Raw genomic sequence first — 19,952 nt, forward strand, 5'->3', positions numbered from 1 at the left:
TTACAGTGCTCCAACACAATTACTTTTACAGTGCTCCAACACAATTAATCTAAGAAGTGATGAACAAGATTTACAATTAATTGGAGTTGTCCAAATATTATGCCTTCAGAAATCCATAAACTTGAAGTAATGCACCCCTTCTCCCCTGCTTCTATTTTCCCTGCTTTGTATCTCAGCATACCCCCCCCCAAGACATTATTGTAATCTTGCACAGAATATCTTCCCATCAGCCTTGTAGGAGCATGAGGAAAGAGACCATTGTGAAATCCTCATTTTTAGCTCTGTTCTTGCTGAGTTACTGGGAAAGAAATATTCATAGAAGCCTAGACAAAAGTTTTCAGCTACACACACAAATCAGAAGGGAAGCAGAGAAAATGCCTCTCTCTGCCCTTCCCTCACCATCATCCCACATAAACAGAGGAACTCAATAGTACAGAAAAACACCTATGATCCACCTGTACATAATCCTTCCCAGGCAACATATGCAGGAACAAAGTAAAACTGACATGGTTTACACATCAATCTGCTGCTGCTCCTTTTGGCATGTTCAGAAAACTCTGTGTAGAGAAACAGAAGTCCTAGCACAATCGTCTGCAAAACTGTCTCATAAGATTTGTGTATTTTAAATCCAGTTAAGAATGATATTTAGGACTGACACACCTTCTTGTTGTTCTAATGTGCTTAAGTTCAGATCCACATATCTTCTACATTGAGACGGTAGAGTTCCACAAGAAAATTAATTGGATGGTAATAAGATGATGAAAATTACAATACTATTTTGCAGTTACTCTATATAGCACTTTTGACCCTAAAGGATCAAAAAATGCTATATAAACATGACAAGCTTCAACTTCTGATAGTTAAGTACTATGCCCATTTTACATATGGGAAAACCAAGCAAAAAAGGTTAAGTGAGTTGCCCAAGGTCACACAGTGGATGTTAGTGCCACATGTACAACTTGAGAGTTCTGACTGCCAACTATGTGCTCTAAACACACTCCCTACAACAGATAATTTTTCAACAAATGCACAACTAATTCCATATTAATAAAAAGTCCTGACTCATCCCCAAAGATGACCATACTGAAAGATTTGACATAAAAAAAATTCCTCATTTATGGAAGGATATGTGGTCTTGCTCCTAATTTGTTTCATATAATGCTCTCTGGAATAAGAACAAGAAAAGCAAGACCTATAATATCTGACCTTTCCTGTGAATAATCTTAATGCAGACTTCATCTCTGGAATTAAGACTGGGATCATGATTTAGTCTTCTTAGCTATCTAGCTCTTCACCAAAAAGTCTATGCCCTCTAAAGGGAAGAACAGCAACGGCAACTTAAAATGGTAAAGTCTGCTGCTACTAAGAACTTATCCAGGGAGCAATTATTATTCTGGAGGTGTAAACAGCAGCACTGGACCAAAATGCAAGTTTTTCTCAAGACTGTGCCTTAGACAAGCAACATGTTCCTTCAGGGACACATTTCCCTCTAAGAGAATAAAACGCAGTGCATGCTGCTTTTGCGGGATTCAATTGTAGAACAATTCTTTCTAGCAATCTAGCTTGTACACAAAGAATTAAATGGAAGGATCTGGTGTCTGGGAGTCCTCCAGAGATCCTTTAAAAAGTATTTATTTACTATATTGAGGGGAATGCTTATTGTTTTTTTCTCCCAACTTGATCCCAAAAGGACATGAATTCAGAGATGCTCAAGTGTTGAGACAGATCCAAAACATGAAAACAAAAAAGGGGTGGGGGACAGGAAATAACTGACTTTTGTACAAACCACAGGAAGTATAAAGTTTCCTTTCCTCTATTTGAGAACACATTCTGAGCTGAATGAACCAGGGCTGTTGATAGCGACGTTTATTTCCATGAACCTAAATTGGGCTAAAACCAGCTGATGAGGCCTTCGATAATTTTCATAAGGTATGAGCAAATATTTTCATAGAGGAGCCATGAACAGAAATCTGTGAGAGATGGTAAAGCTGTACTGAAGAATATTACCAAGTTGAGGTGCAGGACTGATGAGAAGTATTTGGCAAGGGAGCATTTCTGAGACGCTTACCTCCTTTGAAGTCTGTTGGCATCAGGATGAATGTTAGGTGTCCTCGGGCTGCCATCCCTTTGAGGGGAGGGAGATACAGACGAGCCCAAAGGTTCTCTTCTAAACACAAATCCTTACCCGAAGCTGGCCAAAAGGTCCCTGCAATCAAAGAAATCATTGTCGTTTTGCACGTGGCGCATTCAGGTCCTTTTGTCAAGGTCTGTCAGCCTTCTAACTTGTCCAGCCACAAAGAGAAAAAGAAAAATCATCTGTTGTGCAGCCAAGACAGAACAGAGACTAGGGAAAGAGAAGGAAACGTGGGCATTCTTAGACACTGCTGTAACTCATGTAAACACAGGCTAAAAGGTCATCATACACACCTAAGCAGAACATCCTTGGTGAACGACATCTGTAAGCAATTTTTCTTTGGAAATGTATAATTAGCTAACATTTAGACAATCTCTGCCGTCCTCAGAGCTTGAACAATCTCCTTTTAAATTTCCATACACACTTACTGGTCAATGAGTCCTACAATCTAACCTAACCATAGCAGTTAATCAATAATAATCAAAAATCATTCAACAAAACTACATTCAATTAGCTCGGCAACTACAGTAGTAGTATATCATTAATGCTGTGAATTTATTCTTTCCAATAAGCCAGTTCTAATACCATTACTTGCAAAATCACTTGCTAGAAAGTGCTTAATGCAAAAATAATCAAAATTCTCTCCCAAAAATTTGACACAGTGATTAGTCCACAATCCAACAACTCTCCAAAAATCAGGTTAAATTAATTTCCTTACAGAGAATTTCACCTCTCGGGGGAACTGTGCTCCAACAAAAGTAGAGTATAATAAATGAACTTTATAAACTAGCTTTATCATAAGCTATGATTTTATTTGCTGAAAAGACCTTTTCAGCCTATATAATCATCCTTCAACAAATGCTCATGGTAAGATTAATCCTTTTCACCACAGACACTTGCCTGTACCTGCAAACTTTACTTCCAGTGAAGTTGACTGAAATACATGTATAATGCTTTCCAGAGTTGGCCCATCCAAAAAAACTTTATAAACAACTAAGAAGAGGTTCCCATAACCTTCCCCCCCAGTCTCCCTTCAGATTGACCTCTGATCTCTCTTCCTGGCTATACTGCCAACAATTTAAATACAACATGAGAAATGTACTCAATATATTTTACATGCACAAACATATGTTCTTACTCTTCTATATCCACTCACAGAATAACTCCATAAGCTTTTCCGTGTCCCAGGTCTGCAATCAATCTATCATCCATGACTTGTCTTTTCCCTTTACTCATTGTGTTCAGGTTGTGGAAATGTAAAAAAAGCAATGGGATTTAGAACAATCAGCCCTCACTTTCCAAAACCTTTGTCTATATCCTGATGGTCTCCTGCTTTGATTACTGTAATCATCTCTTTAGCCTTATCATCCAACTGGCTCTTTAGCCCAAAAACATTGCCAAATTCATCTGCTTTGCCCACAACTCTCATCAGATGACTCTTCCTTTTATAAAATCCCAGTGGAACTTATCTTCTTTTGTAGATATTTTACTGTTGTCTTTTCAATTAACCGATTTATGAAGTAGCAACACTTAGGAATTGTACAGTCATTCCTCAATACACAGTATAACGGCCGTCAAAAACACACCATCATGTATTATTCATTTACACAGGTAAAGATTAGTATTTTCCCCCCTATCCTGCTCCTACAATTACCTTCCCTCAGACCAGTTTTAACTGGTAGAATTCACTTGAAGACCCAAACCAAATACATTGATATGTTAATCCTGCAATGCAATCACAAAGTTAGCTGACTGATTTTGGCTACCTAGTGATGAAACTGTAGCATTAAAACACGTGATGTAATAAAACAGATAGGCTTACCGAATCTCCAATTCCATGGTAGTGATAACCAAGGAAGGAAATCACTTAATTATTTGTAACAAACTTGTGAAGTATATTATGAGTCCCCTTCAGTGGTGGGTCAATAGTAGATAGCCATCTGCTACTGCTGCCAGTTAGCAGGCTTAATGCTTTACTTCAAGTATGAAGGTTTGTGATTTTGAGCTGAAAGTCCCAGATTCAAACTCTGCTGACAGTGCCTGGGGGTGAAGGGTCATCATTTCATCTGTTTCCCTGATAATAAAGCATGTTACAGGCAGCACTGTTTTCAGTGGGGATACTGGAGTTCCTACATCCCAGAAACAACAGGAATTATGCACATAACTCCTAAATTCAGATGAAATTTTGACATCACTCTAGTGATAAATTTAGGGTGTGGACGCAAACTTTCTCTTTGTAAAATACTGTATAAGAAGGGTCAGCAACTAAAGCTCCCTCAGAGTACTACCTTCATTTAGAGATGAGAGAGGGAGTACACATAGTCACAAGCTCAAGGAGGGTGTGGGGAGGGAACCATTAAAGCTAAAAACTAAATTTGTATCCCACATTGCGGGTGGGATCTTTCACAGGGATTTCTAGCCAATCCTTTCAGGAATCTAACTGTCATAGGGTTGGAAAAAACAGACCTTCCTTCCTCATGAGGATGGGATACAGAGATAGTTGCCAAATGAAATCTCAGAGAACTGATAGTGAGTCTTTTACGCTTAGGTGAAGCAGATAATCCAGAACGAGTTGTATGGAAGCCTGTAAAGGTCTCAGAGGTTCCTTTCTCCTGGGGCCAGAGAGAGAACCTCTTCCCTCTCTTGAGGTGAGTATACCTCGTGGAAGGCTTTCAGCTATTTAAGAGAACATTCTGGAGTCCAAAGAAACAGTCAGTTTCCTGGGGAGTTAACCACTAAGCATCCAAGCACTCACATGTAGGCTGAGAGGTCTGTGATGCAACATCTAGACATGTTGAAGGTGAAGGTGAAGTCTGGCATGCTGAGTTATGTATGTACAAGCTGCCATATGACCTAGAAGTCTCAGGCAATTCCTCACTATTGTATGAAGATACATCTTGAAGTCGTGCATAAGAGCAATATCATCTGAAATCTGGCGTGAGGTAAAAAAAGGCCCCCCCTCCCCCCCCCCCAACCCCCCCCCCCACACACACACACACACAGCACAAGCAGGAGGCTCCCAGGGGCAGCTCCAAGGCAGAGGGCAGGAGCAGCACACGGCAGTGGGGGGAGGGACAGCTGAACTGCCCAGCAATTGATAGCCTGCTGGGCAGCTGCACAGGGAACTTAGGGGAGCGGGGAGCTGATGGGGGACTGTTGGTCCACCCTGGTTCCAAGCCCCCACCAGCTAGCTCCAAAGGGCTGCTCTTTCTGCAAGCAGTGGACAAAGTAGGAGGCTGCCAAACGACGTTATAAGGGAGCATTGCACAACTTTAAACAAGCATGTTCTCGAACTGATCAGCGACGTAACAACGAAACAACCGTTAACCGGGATGACATTAAGTGAGGAGTAACCAGCATGAATGACCTCAGCATGCTGCCCTTGACTTAAAGGATGCCTACGACCAGCATGAATGTGCCTTTCATTTAAGGCCTCACATGACATTCTTTGGTGAACATACATACCAGGATCAGGATATTCTTGTAACCCCTTTGCCAAGTGGCATTAAGAGGTTCATGGGTCTAAGGCCTGGTCTACACAGCGGGCGGGGGGGTGGGGGGGAAGAGAAGGAAATCGATCTAAGTTACACAACTTCAGCTACATGAATAACGTAGCTGAAGTCAACGTACTTAGATAAACTTACCGCGGTGAGTCGACTGCTGCCGCTCCCCCGTCAATTCCGCCTGCGCCTCTCATGGTGGTGGAGTACAGGAGTCGATGGGAGAGCACTCGGGGATCAATTTATCGCATCTACACTAGACGTGATAAATCGACCCCCGCTGGATCGATTGCTGCCCGCCGATCCGGCAGGTAGTGTAGACATACCCATAGACTCCACTTCGGATTTTATGTTTTTACAGTGGGACAGTTTATGTAGGTTAGTTACCTTGCAGTAAAAAAAAGTATACTTTTTTCTAATCAACATAAGGTCATATTCCATCAGACCAATGGTCCACCTAGCCCAGTATCTTATCATTCAACATTGGCCACTGCCAAACACTTCAAAGCGAATGAACAGAACACGGCATTATTGAGTGATCCATTCCCTGTTGTCCAGTCCCAGCTTCTGGCAGTAGGAAGTTGAGAGCCACCCAGAGCATCTTGATCTTCAAGCCATTCTTGGACCTATCCTCCATGAATTTATCCAATTCTTTTTTAATCCCAGTTATGCTTTTGGTCTTCACAACATCCCTTGGCAATAAGTTCCATAGGTTGACTGGGCCTTGTGTGAAGATGTATTTCCTTATGTTTGTTTTAAACCTACTACCTATTAATTTCACTGGATGAGCCCTGGCTTGTGTGTTATATGAGGGGGATAAATAACACTTTCCTATGAACTTTCTCCACACCATTCATGATTTTATAGACCTCTGTCATAACCTCCCTTAGTCGCCTCTTTTCTAACCTGATGAGTTCCAGTCTTTTTAATCTCTCCTCACATGGACGCTGTTCCATAACCCTAATAATTTTTGTTTCCTCTCTCTACCTTTTCCAATTCAAATATATCTTTTTTGAGATGAGGCAACTAGAACTACATGCAATATTCAAGGTGCGAGTGTACCATGGATTTATATAATGACATTATTTATCCCTTTCCTAATGGTTCCAAATTTTTCAGCTTTTTTGATTGCCATTGCACACTGAGCAGATGTTTCACCCCTTTTCTAGATCATTTATGAATATGTTGAACTGCACTGGTCCCACTACAGATCCTTGAGGGACCCTGATATTTACCTCTTTCCATTGTGAAAACTGACCATTTATTCCTACCCTTTGTTTCTTAGCTTTTAACCAGTTACTGATCCATGAGAGGACCTTCTCTCTTATCTCATGACTGCTTACTTTGCCTAAAACCCTTTGGTGTGAAACTTTGTCAAAGGCTTCCTGAAAGTCCAAGTATACTATATGCACTGGATCACCCTGTCCACATGTTTGTTGACTCACTCAAAGAATAGATTGGTGAGAATAATTTCCCTAAATCTGGGTTGACTCTCCCCCAACATATTGCATTCATCTATGTGTCTGATAATTCTGTTCTTTACAGAACAGAATTTGCCTGATGCTGAAGTTAAGCTTACCGGCATGTAATTGCCAGCATCTCCTCTAGAGCCTTTTTAAAAAATTGGTGTTACATTAGCTGTTCTCCAGTCATCTGGTACAAAGGTTAATTTAAGCAATAGGTTACATTTCACGGTTAGTACTTCTACAATTTCATAACTGAATTCCTTCAGTACGCTTGAATGAATACCATCTCATTCTAGTAACTTGTTACTGTTTAATTTATCAATTTGTTCCAAAACCTCCTCTACTGACACCTCAACATGGGACAGTTCCTCAGATCTGTGACTTAAAAAGAATGGCTTAGGTGTGGGAATCTCCCTCGCAACCGCTGCACTGAAGACTAATGCAAAGAATTCATTTGCTTCTCCACAATGGCCTTGTCTTCCTTGAGTGCTCCGTTCGCACTGATTGTCCAGTGACCCCACTGATCGTTTGGCATGCTTCCTACTTCTGATGTACTTAAAGTTTTTGCTGTTAGCTTTTGTGTCTTTTGCTAGTTGCTCTTCACATTCTTTTTTTGGCCTGCCTAATCATACTTTTACACTCAACTTGCTAGGGTTTATGCTCCTTCCTATTTTCCTAGTTTCTCAGTAGTGAAGACTTCAGAGATCTCAGAGACCCAGAAGTAAAAGGCAGCATCAGCCTGACCAACAAGTAGTTGGTGAAACATTGCTTTTGAAGAAATGCAAGGTATTTGTTTTCTTTTTATTGTAACTAAGTTAAGCTAACTGGATAAGGCATTCATGAGAAGTGTAAATTTAGATAGGTTATGCAAACTTTTTGCTTTTCTTCAGTTTCCTCTGTATTTTCAATAAATCATGTTTTGAAGATGATTGACTACTGACTGATAATTTCATGACTACCTCCTCGGGGAGACAAAAACCTCTTTAAATCTTTCAAAAGAGGTAGTGAGGGAAAGGAGTGTCTGGAGCCAACCACCCATTTGATGTCCAAATTTAAGAGGGATGCAGACTGAGATGTCCTCTCCCATTAAGATGTTCCGCAAAGGGCTGTAGGAAAGCATGCACACAAGCAAAGAAACCTCAGGACCACAAATGATACAAAAAGTGGAGGGTAACTGGTCTCAGATAACCAGGGACCAATCCATCTTAAAGGTAAGTACCAAGACCGCAAAGCAGATTCTTTACTGGGTGAAGGAGCTGGTGGACACCAGTATAATGTGCTCTTGCCTTTTTGTATTATTTATAAGTCCAGACACCGCATGCTAGATCAACTGAAGCTTCAAGTTGGCCTTTAGATAGTTCCAAGTAAATCACATTTCAGTAGTTAACATTATTCACAGAATTTTAAGGCCATAGAGGACCATTATGATCACCCAATCCATTCTCCTACATAACACAGGCCATAGAATTTCAGTAATTCCTTCACCAAGCCCATATTTCTGGTTGAGCTACAGCATATTTTAAGAAGTAATCCAACCTTGATTTTAAAACGTCAAATGACCCAATCCTTAGGTAAGCAATTCCAATAGTTAATTACCCTGACTCAAAATGTATGCCTTATTTCTAGCCTGAATTTAGCTTCTGCTTCCAGCCATTAGATATTGTTATACCTTTGGTCTGGTAGATTTCAGAGCCCTCTACTACCAGAAATCTTCTTCCCAGATAGGCACTTCTAAAAGGCTCAATCACCTACTAATCTTCTTTTGGATAAACTAAATAGAATGAGCTTCTTAAGTCTATAGTAAGCTAGGTTTTCCAGTCCTCAAAATTGTTCTTGTAGTTCTTTTCTGAACTCTCTACAATTTTTCCAACATCCTTTGGGAAGTGTGGACACCAGTATTGGACACAGTATTCCACTAATGGTCTCACTGATGCTATCTACAACAGTAACACCACATTCTTACTTCTACTCAATATTCCCTTGCCTCCACATACATAGCTTGTGTTAGCACACTGTAGCCCATAGGGCTAGCCTGCCAGCTTGCTATATTATATAATCTTCTTTATTGGTTTGATTGATATTATTTTGGTTTATATTTCAGTAGATATTATTTCATTATATTTGGTTGTAATGCAAGGAGCCTACAGGCTGTATCCTGTACAATTCGCTAGAGCAAGTTAGCTTATGTGTGTGTAACGTTTGGCATAGATAAATAGCCTACTGGTTACCCTTTTGACTTTGGGGAACTGAACAGGGAACTGAATGTGCTTACCGTAATTCTGGGACGTACTGGTAACCACAAGGTACACTGCAAGAACATGGAAGTAATGGTTCAGGCCAGAGGTAACAGTTTTGAGAATGAGACTTGATATTAATATGTATGAACATGTTATTAATATGTAAGACTATGTTAGTCTACAGAATAAGTGTACCCTAAGATTTATCTGGGTGAGGAAATAAGATTTGGGCATGGAAAATTGGGCACTGACATGAATATTCAGGATAATGCCAAGACCCTATAAGAGGTCAAACCACCATATGGAAGGATTCCTGCTCTTAGTTATCTTTCTTTAAGTTCTCTTTTGGTTAAGCTATGAGCTCCGCTTATGCAATATAGCTTAGCTACTCAACACTCGAAGCTGATCTCTACCATCCTGGGATTGAGGAACCTGGACCATCAAATTTATTGGGCATGCCAGAGATGAGGCTGGTCCTCTGTCTCCCACTACCAGGTCCCCAAGGAAGGGTGTTTGTATGCTAGTTTAAGTGGCTCTTGTAAAAGGGATGTTACCACCAGGAACTATAGAACTGTACTACTTCGTCGCTTTGTGGTTTGTAGCTTTGATTACTCTCGTTTTATTGTAATAAAAATGTTAAAATTTTGGTTCTGTCCTCAGTGTGAATGTCCTTGCCGCACACCCCAAGAGTCCAGACAAAGTACTGATCTGCCTACATTCCCTAATTCTGTAGCCTGATTTTGGGACAAGAACCTAAGTATCTTCTGGTCAAATAATTGGCAAGCCTATAATAAATCAGCCCTATAAAATCAGGTTAACACAGTTAGCTACAGCACCACCTCAGGAGCTCATATTCAGTTTTTTATCCATCATGATCCCTAAATTCCTTTCAGCATCAATGCGTTCCAAAATTCAGTCCCCCATAAGTGTGACCCACATTCTTCATTCCCAGATTTATGATCTTGCATTTGGCTATACTAAAACATATTGTTCAAGTAAGTGCAGATCATTCTGTAGAAAAAAAGGTTACTAAGCTTCCATAATTGTTGTTCTTCGAGATGCGCTGCACATGACCATTCCACTCTAGGTGCGTGCACGCCCTGAGCACAGTTGTTAAAAATTTTTCCCTCAGTGGTACCTGTTGGGGCAGCTGGAGCCCCCTCTGGTGCCACATGGTCACAGCACCGCTCCCCCTCAGATCCTCCTTTCTAGAAAACTCTGATGTACAGGGCAGGAGGTGGAGGTGGTAGAATGGACATGGGCAACATATCTTGAAGAACAGTTACAGAAGGTTAGTAACCATTTTTTCTTCTTCGAGTGATTGTACATGTGCATTCCACTCTGGTGCCTCCCAAGCAGTTGAATAGGTGGAAGGATCAGAGTTCACGGACACATGGACTGCAGGGCAGCTCAACAAAATTTGGCATCATCTCTGGACTTCTGAGGATGGTGTAATGGGAGGAGAACATATGCACCGATGACCAGATCTGCGCTATGAATGCTGCTGAGGATGCTTGTGACCTTGTGGAATGAGCTGTCAGGATAGCTGGAGGTGGATCCCCCACTCAATTGTAACAAGTACGAATGCAATCAGAACAAAATTGTCTGCAAATAGATTGGGAGGCCCTTCATCCTGTCCACTACTAACAGTTAAGTGGACTTTCTGAATGGTTTAGTCTGTTCTATGTAGAATGGTAGGGCTCGTCTAACACCCAATGAGTGATGGCACTGTTCCTCCCTATTTGCATGTGGCTTTGGGTAAAAGAGAAGAAGACAGATTGTCTGATTGTTATGAAATTGTGAGACCACTTTCAGTTGGAAACGGGTGGGGATATAACTGTACCTTGTCTTTAAAGAAGACTGTGTTTGGAGGCTCTGATGTGAGGGCACAGAGCTCCGAAACCCTTCTGTCAGAAGTGATGGCCACTAAGAAAACTACTTTCCAGGAGAGAGACAATAAGGAGCATGTTGTCAATAGTTCAAACGGAGGTCCCAGGAGCTTTAACAGCACCAAGTTCAGGTCCCAGGGAGGAACGGACTTTCTTATTTGAGGGTATAACCTCTCTAGCCCCTTCATAAATTAGACGGACATGTCATGTGAAAACATGGATCAGTTATTCACCCGGAGGTGGAAAGCCAATATTGCTGTAAGGTGAACCTTGACAGAGAAGATAGCTAAAATGTGCTGCTTCAGGTGTAATGGATACTTGAGTATTTCCTGTAAGAATGACTACATGGGTAAGACCCCACGTTGGGATGCCTAGACTGAAAACCGCTTCCACTTTGAAAGGTAAGTAGCCCTGGTGGAGGGCTTCCTACTACCTTAGTAGGACCTGAGGAACTAACACCAAGCAAGCCTGCTCTCTGAGGTTTAACCATGAAGTTCCCAGGCACTTAGGTGAAGGGAGCTCAGGTTCAGGTGGAGCAGTTGACCATGGTCCTGAAAGATCAGGTCCGGATGTAACAGAAGTTGAACTAGAGTCACCACTGAGAGGCCTAGCAGAGTGGCAAACCAACATTGGAGGGGCCATACTGAAGCTATCAGGATGACCCAGTCCCGTTCTATCTTTAGAAGTACTCCCTGTATGAGTGGGATGGGGGGAGCGTAGTAAAGATGTTCCAGTCACGACAACAGAAAGACGTCTATGATACACCCCGGACTGTGGCCTCGCAGGGAGTAGAATTGGTGACACTTTCTGTTGTACTAGGTTGCAAATAGATCTATTTGGGAAGTCTCCCACTGCTGGAAGATGTCCCTCGCCATGCCTACCACTTAAAATCTGTCTTTCTGTAGTTAATTTGTTCAGGGTTAAGTGGCTTGCGAAATCTCAGCCCAGTTTACAAAGGGTAGTGTGTGTCCATTTCACATTGAGGGAGTGGCGAATTACTTAATGAACTTGCACTGCTCAAGGTGCCCTTGAGTAATGTAAGACTATACAGTCCTGGGGTGTAGGCCTAGAGCTGGGGGGAATTGGCTGGAGTCTCTCTATTGATGGTTCATGAGTAAGGCTGTAATTCTGTAATCTTCACTAGCAAATAAGAGAGTCCGTTCCTCCCTGGGATCTGAACTTGGTGTTATTAAAGCTCCTGGGACCTCCATTTGAACCACTGACAACATGCTCCTTGTTGTATCTCTCTGCATGGAGTCCCACATGTTGAAATCATATCTGTCCAGCAGCACCTGCTGGTTTGCAATCCTGAGCTGCAACCCCCCCTCCCCAGTAAAATAAACTTTCCTACTGAACAGATCCAACTTCTTGGAGTCCTTTGCTTTTGATGAACCTGCCACAGTTGCCAACTTTCATGCAGTAAATAAGCACCCCGACTTTCATAATAAGCCAAAAATCAAGCTAATCCCATTTCAAAACAAGGCCAAAACAAGCTAATCCCCAAGAACCCCAACACTCTATGTGACTAGATCTCCCCGGCGTGCAGTCTGGGACTGTTGTGGGTCCGCTGTGCACACCGACTCTCACTCCTGCTTGCCCCCACTTGCCAGGAGCCAATCGAAAAAAAGAAGCAACAAGCTACAAGCCAAAAACAACTCACACACCAATTAAGCCAAAAAAGAGCCCAATTTCTGCATTTCTTTCACAGGTTTGGCATGTCTGGAACCTGCCTCTCTCTTTTGCAGGCAGCAGATATTACCAGGAATCCCGGGAAAGGGGTGCGAGGGGAATGAGTGTACAACTCATAACCCCACACAGGAATAAAGTACTTTCACTCAGATCTTTCTGACACGGGGAGAGGGATGTGCGGGGCTGCCACAAGGCTTTAACAGGGTTCAGAATGGCTTCATTGAGAGGCAGGGCTACATTTGCTGAGCTGCAGCAGCTAAAATATCAACCAAGGTGTAGGAGACTCTTTTGCTACCTCCATCTGTATGCCCAGATTTAAGGACACTCTTTTCAACAGTTCTTGGTGTGCCTTATAGTAATACAGGGGAGGCAACATGCCCACTCCTGAAACAGACTTGTTTCAAGTCTGCACCAGCTGAAGACACTCTTTCTCCCTTTCTGCCTCAGCAGGATCCCACTGAGCCGGCTCCTACAGTTCTGTGCCAGGGTCAGTACCAGAGTGCAGACTGGCTGCAGCCCGATGGCATGTTGGTGCCCTTCATTCCAAGGTCACCGAATAGGAGAACCTAGAGTAAGCTCCTGAAACTGATGGAAACACCCATGGGGTTCTAAAAGGGCCACTGGACAAGCACAGGTCCCCGGTGATGACCTGACCATGCACTCAATAGTAGGTCTTTGGCAGGGTAGGAGTATCTTGGGGAGCAGCAGGGACAACTTCTCGAACAAGAGGAGTAAGACTCGACCTCTGACTCCAAAGATGAGACCGAGGATCACAGAGGTACAGTTCCCACCGGCGCCAGAGACCGGTGCTATCGTGAAAATGCCTGCACCAAGGTCATCATAGCCAGTTTCCCTTTTGAAGGTACCAAATGATGACCTGAGGCAACAGGTTCCGATGGCACCAATACCGCCAACTCTTGTACTGCTGGTGATACCAGTACCAACAGCGCTAGATGGTCTCTGGCCACAGTAAATGCCTCCGGCGTGTTCGGCACCAAGATAGTATCGGTACCATGCTATATTGCAGATGAAGACAGTTCATCCAGTACGGGAGTCAACAGTGCCTGTGTAGGTGCAGGAGTCAATAGTGCTGACTTCTGCGGTAGAGTAAGAGGAGTGGCCTGTCTTAGGTCAACTCTACTCTGATCCCCAAGCCTAGCCATATTTGGTGACAGGAATCGACTCCTCTCTGCTGACTGTTTCTTGTGCCTTTTCCTAGGCTCTGAGGATGGTGAACTGTGCCCAGCTTCCAGTACGGTAGGAGGAGCTCTCCTTACCAATGCTGAGGCACTCTGAGCTGAGTCAGACTGGCCTAGCTCAGATGGAGGTCTCAGTGCCACCTTCATGAGCAAAAACTTCAGTCTGGCTTTCTGGTCCTTCTTCGTGCGAGGCTTAAAGTCTCTGTAAATCTGGCAGCGATCCCCCAAGTGAGCTTCTCCCAGGCACTTCAGGCAGCTTGAGTGCAGGTCACTGAGAAGCATACTCTTGTTGCAGGAGGCACAAGGTTTGAAGGGACAAAAATGCTGCTAACTCGATAAATTACAAAATTTCACTAAAACTGACTAAAACTACTTACAACTATATACAAACATGCAAAATAGAAAAACACTGAGAGGCTTGCCAAAGCAAGGATAGCAGTTCCAGCAACCGTCACAGGCTAATGTGTGTGTTATTTACCACTCCACTAATTCTTGTGTCATCTGCAAACTTTATTATCAATGATTTTACATTTTCTTTCAGATTAATGCACTGAAAAGCACTGGGCGAAAAGGAGATCCCTATGGGACCCGACTAGAAAAAACCCAGTTAACTGATTCCCCATTTACAACTACTTTGAGATCTCTCAGCCAGTTTTTAATCCCTTTAATATGTGCTATAATTATTTTTTAATCACGAATCAAGAACATTGTATGGTACTAAATCAAATCTCTTACAGAAGTCCAAATATATATGAAAGTCATAAGGGAATGGATAACACTTAATACAAGACTATGTATGCAAAAGGAGCCAAAGAACAAAAGTAATTTCTGGCCATTGATGCTATTAGGGTGCCTAAGAAAATGGACTGTAACGCAGTGAAATGCACCTTGATGGATAGAGGGGCACTCAGGAAATCCCAGACCTTCAGATCTCCCATCTCAGTCAGAAACAGCTGCACCCAAAGGCTAAGGGGTCAAGTCAGAAAATTCCAGCATTCCCAATCAGAACCATCCAGGGTTCTAAGGCCAGAAGCCTTCTCTTTCATTTACACTGGGAATTGCAGCAGCTGCCAATATCATCTTTACAGCCTCCTGACATGATCATAACCCATTTAACTCTGAAACCTAGACTAATTCCCCCCCCCCCCCCCCATTTGTTGTATTGTCATTGATTCTTGACACCCTCACCCCCTTCATCCCAAGCCTGTCCTGCCATAGCAACCCTTCAGCTGGTCAACTTCATTATTTATGTCCATTGTACTAATTGCCCTCGTCTCCATTTACCCACCTTCCTTCTCTTATACCTACAGCCACTTCCCCCCGCTCACCATTCTTCTGCCCCACTTCGACCAATGAGTGCTAACACAAATGTATTCCCATTGCACTCTCTCCCTATATACACACACACACACACACACACACACACACACACACACACAATGTACCCTAATCATGCATGCCCCTGTATTTTGTCTGTAAGTTGCATCCCTTTCATCCATTTTAGATTGTAAACTCTTTGAGGTAAGGATGGTGTCTACTACAATACAAGACATAACACCTTCATCTGAAAAAGTAGTTCAAGCTCTTTTTTTCTACCAGCATTATTTCAGACTTATATTTTCTGACTGTCTCATGAAGTTGTGCGTTCTCAAGGAGAGTGTCACCTTATTGTCATCCTCATTGGGACGAACTACATTCATGGCAAGACAATCTGACCATGTGTATTCAGAGCTGTTAAATAAAACCAGTTTAATGCTTGCAGTCCTCCATAAGAAGCACATTCACCACCGGCCCTGTGGGAGAAATGAACTTTATGGGAATTTGCAACATTTCCTTTGTGAATAAGAATGCGGAAAAGATTGATTTCTCCTTAAAGAGGGAAGAAGGGTTCAGAATTCTGTGAGAATCTCTGAGAGGAGAAATTCTTATCTTGCCCTTTCTGGAGTCCCTGTTTCACATATCCACCAACACTTAGTCAGGAGATTTCAAGAGGGGAGTGGAGAAAGACTAAAAGCAGACCCCAATTTATTTTGCTTGGCTATATACCTTCACACCTTCCAGCGGCTTTTTAGACTTACTCTATACCTAACTTTGCATCAGGGCAGTGGTGAGATATTAGGTCCAAAACTTTGCATGCTGCCATTTGGGTGAATATCAGTGATGGGCTTTTTCTCAAGTTGCCCTAGACAACAAGGCCCAGGCCACAGGAAGCACACAGTGGACTGTCCTAGTGGGAATGGTCATGTATCTTCTGGATCCTCAGGGCAAATCCGTTCTCAGTATGCAAGCAACTGAAGAGCCCAGAAATCCTGACTGGTTAATAAGGGTTTTTTGTTTTATTTTTTTGTTTGTTTGTTTGTTTGTTTTTTAAGGGCATTCATGCCTCAGAAATGAAGTAGAACGTTCCTAGAATGGCAAAAGTGGACCAAACTTTGTATTTAGGGTATTTTCTGCCTTTTGGTAAGCTTATCAGCCATTTTTCAAGAGAAAAATGAGAGCTTTAAGCTCCTGCCTGCACTCTCAGTGAAAAAAAGAAAACCGAGTAACACAGATGGGATAAAGTCAGAGAAAAACAGTACCAAAAAGTACCAAGCGTAGTTGTGCTACCTTCTATGTTAAAGCATAAGAGAAACCTCAAACATGAATCTTTCCGCAGAGAAGTACCACCTTTTTTTGTCATTATTAAAACTCATCTCAACTAATTTACTGTCAAGAACTGGATCATTTCAGAGAAAAGAAATGAAAGCCAAGGGGTGATCAGTAAAGCTTGTAATTTCAGATGAAACACCAACCAAAACCCATAAAAGATACATCAGCCTTCATTTCAGGCTACTCTGCTAACTAAATACCTTCTGCAAATAAGTCACAGGTTAACAAATTAATTTTTTGAGCCATTCAGGTCAAAAACAGGATCAAGTCTAAAAAAAAAAATCTCAGTCTTTAAAAAACAGACTACTACAAATCAAGGCCTGACAAAATTGTTAACCTTGATGAAAAGCAGGTACTGAGTTGTTTCTAATAGTTTTATGCAATTTTATTACATTTTCAATGCATTCTAAAATTGAACAATTTAAGAGTGAGAATATTCTAAGTTTAGACTGATCTAAATATACTACTGCTTGACCTCAATGTCCCCAATGACAAGTCTGTTACTTACACAAATTTCATTTCTTCCTGCCTTTGGTAAACAGACACAGACACTATTTTATTCTTAAGATGGGTCTTGAAGCAAACTCTTCACAAACTATAAGAAGTTCACTCTGTTTTTAAGGTTAAAGGGGAAAAAAATATTTCCCCTTCTATTGAAAACTATTCTACTGATGTCCTTGTCCATAAAAAATTGACGTTTGAACAAAATCTTTCACTGTAACACACAAAAACAAGCATCATCTTACCTTTAAATAAGATCCATAATATTTGGTTACATAAGGACTGTCACACTGACTCAGCACTGTGATTTCTTGTTGTATGTCCTCTATTTCATCTTCCGCTTCTTCTAGATCAATAATTTTTATAGCAACCACTTTCTGAGTTTGATTGTCAATTCCTTTAAAAACCTCACCAAAAGAGCCCTTGCCAATTTTCTCCAGTTTTGTAAACAGTTCTTCTGGATCTGCTTGTAGATTCTGTTAAATTTACAAAAAGAAAAAGCTATTCAATACTTACAGTGTTACAAACAAAAATGTTAACACTTCTAAAGACAAAGACTAGTGACTTTCCACAACTCATTAGATCCTATGGAACCTTATGTATAACGCTACTCTCCCACCTCCGGATTTATCTGTCTTTTCTGCATCCTTTATTTTCCTATTTTTCCACATTTTACCGCTGTGCTCTCAACCTGACCCTCCTCCAGTTCAGATGTAATTTCTGTTCCATTCTTTACTGGATACAAAGGTATCTTTGAATTACTGATTTTTTAGCAGATTTCTTTATACAACCCAAGTGCTACTCAGTACTTGTCAGCCTTCCTCCAAATTCTAATTTAAATGGTTACCCAAAACTTTGTTAAGTTTTCTGTACCAGCATACTAGCTTAAATTAAAGTCAAGTCCATCCCTTTTGAAGAAAAGAGGGCTTATACAAAAAGTTCAATACTGCCTAATAAGTATAAGCCCCTCTTTTTTAATACCATCTACTCATCCAAGCTGTCAGTCAGGGTGGATAAAAATCAATTTAAAAAAAAAAAAACTTTTTTTTATTTAAATTGAATTTTTTAAAATTAAATAAGGTTTTTAAAATTTGAAATTGACAACCTATGTTAAGGTCTACAGTTATTATAATCTATTAAAAACTTTACATTAAATACAGCAAATAATATTAAACAATACATGTCTGCTGACAAGTTTTAAAGAAAGTCAAACCACTGAACTGGTGAATGTAACTGGCTAAGCACCTAGAATCAGAGTTTGTTATGTGCTAAATAAGTTTTTGACAAGAGATAGCCTCTTCATGCATTTTCTTCATGCATGCAGTTTCTTCAACTAGTTCATTTCAATGACTAGTTCATTCAAAATTAAGAAATTGGGAGCTGAAAAAGCTGAAAAGCTTGTTTTCCTCCTCCAATATATGAATAAAATCTAGGTGTCAGAGGATGAGACCTACTAGTTCTAAAATCTTGAAGGAAAATTTGACCAGAAAAAAATCATAAGTTCAATACACTATAGATAATGCTTCCTTTATTTAATAAATCAGTTAGTTTTAAATGCAAAACATGTTTTGATAAACTTACTTTTTGTTTATTATATATCCAGAACATTTAAAGTAATATTATTCAACTAAAAAAAATTTGAAAATGTGTTTCTTGTGCATATTCATTAAATTCCATCCAAATGCAATTTGATACAAATCAAATGTAGAAAATTAATCTAGTTAAATAAGAAAATGCATCATTCACCATTTTCGAACATAATAAAAAAGTAAACAGTAAAAATCTGAATAAATGTAAGTTAAACTTTATAAATTGCTTAAATAAATGGGGAAGATATAGTGCATCCTCCTGGTTAGCGGGAAGCAACACCAAATTCAGTGTAAAAACTATATTTAGTTTCAAAGCAACATGTTTTAATGGTAATCAACCAATGAGAATCAATCTTTCTTAGGACAATAACTAAAAAGTACAAATGCAAAACATGATTAAAATTGATTATTATTTAAATCCAGATTTCCTGCTTGCTGACTTAAATCATTATTAAAATTGGTAATTTAAATTGCTTTAATTTAAATCAATCCACCATGCTTTCAATTTGGTCATGCATATGGAAATGAAAGCATTTCAGAGCATATCAACAGGTCTATTTTTTTTGCCTAATAACTAGGGCCCTACCAAATTCACAGCCATGAAAAATGCATCACAGATCATGAAATTTGGTCTCCCCCTCGTGAAATCTGGTCTTTTATGTGCTTTTACCCTATACTATACAGACTTCAAAGGGAAGACCAGAGTTATTCAAATTGGGGGTCCTGACCCAAAAGGGAGTTGCAAGGAGGGGTCACAAAGTTCTCTTTGGGAGGGGTCGCAGTATTACCACCTTTACTACTGCGCTGCCTTCAGGGCTGGGTGGCCAGAGAGCAGCGGCTGTTGGCCAGACACCCAGCTCAGAAGGCGGTGCTGCACCAGCAACAATTCAGAAGTATAATACTATGCCACCCTTACTTATGCGCTGCTCCCTTCAGAGCTGGGCGGCTGGAGAGTGGTGGCTGCTGACTGAGGGCCCAGCTCAATACCATACCATGCCATCCTTACTTCTGCACTGCTGCTGGCAGCGGCTCTGCCTTCTCCAGCTGCCCAGCTCCGAAGGCAGCCGCCACCAGCAGCTGCACAGCAGTAAGGGTAGCA

General features: G+C 41.2%; 1 protein-coding gene across 1 annotated transcript in view; it reads right to left on the reverse strand.

Moving 5' to 3' along the window:
• The window catches only part of STK24 (serine/threonine kinase 24), a 113,598-nt gene that overhangs the window by 79,530 nt on the left and 14,116 nt on the right, over nucleotides 1-19,952 (reverse strand). The window contains exon 2 of the mRNA XM_024204298.2: nucleotides 17,510-17,740. Coding sequence (XP_024060066.1) covers nucleotides 17,510-17,740 — 231 coding nt within the window. The remainder of the gene's footprint in view (nucleotides 1-17,509; nucleotides 17,741-19,952) is intronic.

The sequence above is a fragment of the Terrapene carolina genome, unplaced genomic scaffold (genome assembly GCF_002925995.2).
Source record: "Terrapene carolina triunguis isolate 2854851 unplaced genomic scaffold, T_m_triunguis-2.0 Scaffold21, whole genome shotgun sequence".
Taxonomy (NCBI): Eukaryota; Metazoa; Chordata; order Testudines; family Emydidae; genus Terrapene; species Terrapene triunguis.